Genomic DNA, 7261 nt, shown 5'->3' with positions numbered 1-7261 from the left:
GGAGGGGCGGCCGTCCTCACCATGGAGACCTAGAGCGCGGCCGTGCGTAGGGAGCGCAGCCTCCCGGGGCGGGTCGGGGCGCCCGAGCTCCCCGAGCCCGCCCTGCGAGCGGCGGCCGCGCTCTGAGGGGAGCTCCCGGGACAGAAAGGTCTCGCTGGCCTCTGCCGGGCAGGTGGTGACAGGCAGCAGCAACAGTTAAGACTGGTGCTTCTCTTCTCAAGGAAAGGTGTTCGTTCCCTTTCACGACCGCGGTTTCGGCATTAGGAAGCGAGCTCCAATATCGGATACGTCCGGGGATTGATACAACGCGAAAGGTACCAATACAGAATGGTCCCGCTAGCCTTTACCTGCCCTGGGCAGCGTGTCTTCTGAACCTGCTAGCCTTTACCTGCCCTGGGCAGCGTGTCTTCTGCACCGGGAACACTGGGGCTACGTGCTTTCATTCCCATCGGGAAGAACTGTCACTCTCTTTGGGAGCCCATCACCTCACTAAGAATACCACCTCCAGTAGTGATCGTGCCCACGGATTGCTCCCACACAAGGGACGACACCCGGGTCTTGCTGGCCTTTACCGGCCCTGGGCAGCGCGTCATCTGCATCTGAAACACTTGGACTACGCGCTTTCCTTCCCGTGGGGAAGCATCTCCAGGAGGCGCCTCGGGAGCTCGGGGTCCATGCCCAGCACCGAGCACGTCCCAGGCTCGCTCCCGCACCGGAGGAGCCGGGACGCGGCGCTCCCGCCGGCCCCGCCCCGCCCATGGCGCCGTGTGAGGGGCGGCCCCGGCGCCTGAGGGGAGCGGGCGGGGCGGCGCGCGCGCACTGCGCTCCCTCCGCTGCGGCGGCGGCGGCTGTGGCTGCTCCCGGCGGGATCAGGTGGGAAAGGCGCGAGCTGCGGCTCTGCTGGGGCCGTGAGGGGAGGAGGAGGAGGAAGAGGAAGAGGAAGAGGAAGAAGGTGCAGCCCGGGCAGAAGCCGGGCTGGCTGAGGGGCTGTGTTCGCGCCGGGTGTGGGGCTGCCCGGCCGGGCGCCTCCCGCCGTGCGTGCGGGGCTCTGGCGTCGCCCCCGCGGGCGGGGAGCGGAGCCGGGCCGGGATCCGGCGGGCCCGAGCCGTGAGTAGCTGCTGCTGCTTCGTTTCCGATACCAAAGCGGTTTGTAGGCCTGAGGGCCACGGCCTCAGCATAGTGTTGTAATCTGGTTACTTTTCGTTTTGTTTATTCATAATTGTTACAGTTATAACTAATAATGTTAATCGAAAGTCCTGCAGCCAAGTCGTGAGGGGATGGCTCCCGGTTGGTTTTTCAAAGCGGCTTCATCCTCTGGTTGCTCTTGGTTTTCACGACAGCTTGCACCTAATATTTACACTTTACACTCCTTGTAAAGATGTGCTTGCCTTCTTTGAGGAACTGCTTGTAGCTCTACCAGGTAACTTTGGAAAGTCTGGGCTTTCCCAAAAACGTATTAAAAATTATTTTTTAGATTGCTTAGAAATATATGTATAAAACTGCTAATTTAATTCTTTTAGTTATGTTTCCTTATAATGGAATTATTTTTGACAATGAAAGTCTGGTAATTTTCACTAATAGGCTTAAAGCTATGCACTGGAGGCAGGGTAAAAATAATAAGTTTATTGAAGTTGTATTGAAAGAATAATCTGAGGGATCAAATGTACAGGTGAGCCAGTTAAAATAAGGTGCTGCTGAACAGTTACTATGATTATTAAATATTAATTAATTATGATTATTAATTATTAATTAATTATCTTCCACCTAATTAAAAAAATAGGAGGCATAGTGAGAGGCTGGTTTTCAGGTATATCTTGAGATTTTTAAAGAGCAAGGGTCCAGCCAAAGAAATGAGAGCAGGGACAAGAGCTTGTAAATGAGTAGTGCAGTTAAGAAAATCAGGGAATCTTAGGTATGAAATTCCCTTCTGTTAAGAACAAGAAAAACAGTCTTATGGATGTTGTAAAAATGCTGAAGCAGTCAGTGCAGCCTTTGTTCAGTTTTCCTGGAAAGGCTATAGTCAGATATTTGCTAAAACTAAATAAAATTATATGATTGGAATGCAATCAGAGTATTACTTCTTAAAAGAATAAAAAAAGAGAGAAAAGCCACATGATCTCTGATCTCCTGAATGATTCTGAGGAGTTGGTTTGGGAAGGGAATTTGTCAATAAGTAGAGGACAATTAAAATCAGTGTGCACACAGGAAATATTCCAGTGTGGCTTGTTGAAAGTAGTCAGGATTAAACTTTATGTTTTACAGTAGCCAATGCACTTAATAAGGGGGGAATACGAGGAGTCTGCCTTGAGTTTTACAGGATTTCTGCCATTGTTCAAGCTACTGAAGTGTGCTCTGAAAATAATTATTTTTAAAGATTTTTTTTTAAGAGATTTTGAATTTGACTTGTAAATGACTCTTTTAAACAGTGGTCATGAAATGTGCTCCTGGAGAGTTCAGTTTTGAGGGTATTTTCACTGTTGCCTGGAGTGTGGAATACAAGTTGAAAGGATTGCAAGCACTGTGCAAGGGTTGGAATTAAAGGCCACCTTGAGAAGCTTGGTAGCAGGTTGGAAATCAGTGTAACTGAGCTCAATTCACAGGAACTGAGGGAGGAGGAGAGCACAGGAATAAAAATATCAAAGGCCTGGTTAGTGGAAAGGGTGTCAGTGAACAGCAAACAGTATCCCAGAAAACACTGGGCATTTATACTGCATTTGAGCACTGTAATGCACATAAAACCAGTATTAATTGAGAATTATGTTCTTTCAACTACCCAGGTGTTGCTTTGTCACAGTAACAAGTGTGAGTAAATATAAAGGCAAGGGAAGAGATTACTCAGATGATAAAAGGCCTTAGCTAAAATGGTCTGGTTATTTTTTTAAACAACAGTGGTGGAAATCTAGACTCTGCAAGAATATTAGGTTTATTAAACTTTATGAGGGGAACTTGAAAGGCATAGACACTCTAGAAAAGAGGAAACTCAGAGCAAATTTGCTGAGTGCCTTCACATCAGTAGAAGGGTTGCTGTGTAAAGACCAGTGATTAACAAGTCTTTGAGTTCCCTGTAGATCAAGAGATGCTTGTTTTTAGGTGGTGATACTTGATTTGGATGCTAAAGGAAAATCTTTAGCTTTCAGGTTGATGAAACCTGAAGCTGGGTGTCCACAGATCTCTTGCTGGAGAAGTAAATATCTGGACATTTACTTCTCTCAGATCTCTCAGGCACAGTCAGGTCTCTCAAGGGCCCTTCCAGGTGTGTATTTAAACAGTTCTGTGCACACAGTGTGGTGGAATTGCAGGTTTTAATAGGGGAAAACTGCTTTGGAACCTGCAAGTTTCCTTGAGCCTGGATTTTTATGGAGCTTTAGTAGGAAAGGCCCATGGTGAATGCCTCAGTATCTCCTCTTGGCTGTGTGGTGCTTACACAAGGGTTTGCTTCCAGGTGTGCAGCTTTTCCAGGTGCCTCCTGCTGCTTTGACTGGGGAAGGCAGACTGGCCAACCATTTAAATCCATTTCACTCTCTTCATAAACTCTGCTTGCTGAAACATCTTCAATTGGCTGTTACAGGGCTGGAATGAGAGAACTTCTGTGAGAAAGATAAGGGATAAAGAGATCAAGAATGGGGGGAAAAGCTGCTGCTTTGTCTTGAGCAAAGGATGTGCAAACCCCACAGAAGGGAAAATGGCAAAATGCAAGTGTGGCCTTTATCGTGTCATGAAGACATTCATATATTCATGCTGTTAATAAGGAAACAGCAGCTTGTTAATGATCTTTTGGAATAACTGAATTGAAATTCAGAGATGTTTCCAGCCAATGCTTCTAGAGGTGCAGTGTGTCTTTCCATTTTTCAGCACATGTCAAGGAGAAGGCCTTCTACAAAAATTACTTATTTTTATGCAGCTTAAAAAAGCAAAGAAAAAATTTAGTAGGTGACTTAAATTCCTTTTAGAGCTAAGTATTGATGTCTCATTTAAAATGAGGTACATTTACTTCTGCTAGTAAAATGTCCAGAAGTGTTACTTGAGTGAGCTGGCCTGTTGCTATATTGTTTTTCCTTAGTACTTCTCTCAGCGTTCAGGTTTTAAAGTTCTGAGTATTGGGGAGCTACATTCTCTCCAGAATGTTTGTTCTTGAGCAGAACTTCCCTCATGAAAATCTGACTCATTTAGTTCAGCCATTGAAAATTTTCAGTCTGTCCCATCACTAGTACACAATATGTGGCTGATTTATTTGCCAGCAGTGGTTTGGAGTTGAGATTTTGGGGTTTGAGAATCTTTTCCTGTTAGATAAAAAGAAGTAAGCTCAGTTTAAAACTGTAGGGAACTGGAATAATGTTTCTTGCTGTGTATTTCAGACTTCCAAAATGTAATGCCTCCAATATTTGAGAACCAGTGCAATACAAGTGTTGCATTATTAGGTTATTTAGAACTTTGTTCTGTGTGCTGACCCTTATAAGAAAGCTCAACATCATTATTTAAGGTGTTCTGCATACTTTGAATATTCCAGTAATTTTTTTCTAAAAGCATATATAGTCAAGTTTGTGGTATAATCTGAGTAAGCAATGTAATTTCTGTGATTTACCTTGTTTTGATGGGATGCTTGCATAGTCCTTGTGTCTTAAGGGTGGCATTTGGAGTTTTTCATTCATTTTCTCTTTAAGTCAAAAGAGTGTCTAGTCTTGCTGGTGATAATATTGAAAAGATGTTTTCTATGATGTTTTTGAGATGTGATCACTTGAATTACAAGTGAACAATTTAGCTTTACTTTGTGAGGTTGAAATTTCTTTGTATCTTTTTAGAGGTTGGAAGAGCAGTATTTTTGGTGTCTGTGTAAATCTGTGAATTAAAATGAATGCAACTCAACCTCTCTTAGTTCAGTCACAAAAGTAAAAAAAAAAATTGCTCAGAGTTTGGATTAGAAGGTCAGTTGAGCTTTAAAATTCCCAAGTCTGAGATAATAGTCTCCCCAATGCCTAATAAACATAGTTTGAATTTTGGTGCAGCATGGGGGTGGACTAGTTGATTTTTGAAGGTCCCTTCCACCACTACAAACCATTTTGTGAAGAATGTTTGTTTTTCAAGTAGCTACGAACTATATATTTGTAATTTTTTTTATTTACATGGCATTAGAATTAATATGTTTGTGAATATATATGTGATATCTGTAGGATTAGCTATGTGGTGTCCAACATCTTTTGAGAGGATGGTGTTTGAACAAGGATTTTGTCTGAAGCCTTTTGTGACAGTTGCTGTTGTCAGTATTTAGATTTTTCTACACATGCAATTATCTCTTCAGATTTTGTTTATGGCAGTTAGGACTGCAATCTTGTATATGAGAAAGCAGGTAAAATGTCTGTGTCAAGCCTTATGTTTGCAAAATTAAAAGAAAATACTCAGGGGCCAATAGAAAGTGTTTTGTGCACTAGGGAAGTCAGATGTCCTGTGGGACATTGTAGCTGCAGTGTCACTGGTGCATAGACAATGTTGTCTGTGCCTGGTGTCAGTTCTGTAGTGGGTGAGGAGTGGATCTTGTGGGTCCCAGCCTGGCTCAGTCCCTGTCTGCTGTCTGGGAGAGGCACTGGAAGAGAGATTAGCAGAGCATGATGTGATGTCATGCATGTCAGCAAAGGATGGCAGGTCAGCTCTAACTCTCTGACTCTTTAGTGCTCTATGGTAATTTGAAGCTTTAATGTAGTTCTTTTCATGCAACTTATGTTTCTTTGGAATTTTTAAAAGAATATTTTAAGCTACTTCCTAGGAAATAGTCAAGTGCTCTGTGCTTTACAAAGCCCAGCTTAATTAAGTTGTCCTGTATGTGGTGATGGTCTGGGTGTTGAGGGTGAGTGTGATTACTTGGACAGTGCAAGTCACAAGTTAATGATTCCAGATGAAGTTATAAAATTCAGGAAATGGGCCATAAATAAATGTGGCTATAACCAATTACTACAAATCATACAATTTGTTTAAGCTCCTGTTTCCTATTTTAGGGGAGAAGTATCTCTTGCTCTAGTTTCTGAATTTGTAGATTAAGAGAACTTTTAAGTGTATCTGTGGGAGAAAATGAAGTTGTGCTGCTAGCCTTTAAATTAACATTTGCAATTTTAATTTCTTAAAAAACAGAACTGTAAAAACCAAACTCTGAAACCCTAACTCTGTATGCATAAATGAGCATGATACAAGTAAAGTATGTCTTATGGATGTTGCAAGCATGTATTGAGTTCTTAAGGACACAAAATTTACACATATATGCAACCCCTTACATATATTGCACATATATATTCTATATATTTATACATATTACTTTATAGATATAAATGAAATGTTCAATAGACATGCAAAAATATTTGTGTGAATATGTATAAAGTCTGTAGGCTGTTCTAAAAGTGTGAAGCCAAAGAATTAAACTGACTATGTGAACAAAATCCTTTAATTTTCCCATCAAGCTAAAAACATGTCAACTAACTCCCTTGTTTTCTCTCACTAGAAATGACCACCCCAAACAAGACCCCACCTGGTGCTGATCCAAAGCAGTTGGAGAGGACTGGTACTGTTAGAGAAATAGGCTCACAAGCAGTTTGGTCTCTCTCATCCTGTAAGCCAGGTAAATCACAACAATGATGTAAAAAGTTGAATGTACATTTATGTTTTGGCAGTAAAAAGCAGTAAAAATGCTGTAGTGTAGGCTGTAGTTACTATGAATAATGTTGGCCCTCTCTATATGTGATACAATATGAAAGTTCTAACTGTATCAGAAATCCTTCTATGAGGAACTATCTGATATGAACTAAACAGAACTCTTACATATTTTATATTAATTTTTCTTTTCATTTCCATGGTGAACAAACTAAGCAATGTAAGCAGAATCACACCCAGCACAGTGAAATTGTTTCTGTGCTTTAGCAATTTGTCTGGGTGTCTTCCATTTTTAACTAAGGATGACTGTGCAGCTGGGAGACCTAAATGTTCTGCCTGAACTTTGAAACTTTGTGTGGGCTCAGTCATTACAGGGTGGCCCTGAAACCCTGCAAATAAAATAAACATGTGGTCCTGAGGGGCAGTTTGTTATACCTGCTCAAAATACCTGAAAATCTATATTCTTTCCCCTTGGGGTGCTTGAGTTGCTATTTCAGAAATATCTGTTGGGAATTGATCAGCTGTCTTGCTGCACCCTAGGGTTAGTGATCTCTTTATGTCACAATATTTTGCTCAGGCTGAATGACTTTGGTCTGAAATCCTGGAATATTGGAGAAAAAAATCTTGT

The 7261-nt window shown here is 42.0% G+C and overlaps 1 protein-coding gene across 5 annotated transcripts in view; it reads left to right on the top strand.

Moving 5' to 3' along the window:
• The first annotated feature begins 138 nt into the window (after positions 1–138).
• ANAPC10 (anaphase promoting complex subunit 10) overlaps positions 139–7261 on the top strand; it is a 32655-nt gene continuing 25532 nt past the window's right edge. For 2 of the 5 annotated variants that reach the window (XM_058802940.1, XM_058802936.1), the window contains exons 1-2: positions 874–1107; positions 6485–6601. In XM_058802940.1, the coding sequence (XP_058658923.1) occupies positions 6487–6601 (115 nt within the window). In that variant the 5' untranslated portion in view covers positions 874–1107; positions 6485–6486. Of the gene's footprint in view, positions 315–812; positions 1108–1174; positions 1421–6484; positions 6602–7261 lie in introns of those variants that run through there. The other 3 variants (XM_058802937.1, XM_058802938.1, XM_058802939.1) reach the window with 3 other exon arrangements.

Source organism: Ammospiza caudacuta, chromosome 4 (genome assembly GCF_027887145.1).
Source record: "Ammospiza caudacuta isolate bAmmCau1 chromosome 4, bAmmCau1.pri, whole genome shotgun sequence".
Taxonomy (NCBI): Eukaryota; Metazoa; Chordata; class Aves; order Passeriformes; family Passerellidae; genus Ammospiza; species Ammospiza caudacuta.
Note: the sequence above shows the minus strand (reverse complement) of the source record. Positions and strands in the feature narration are given on the sequence as shown.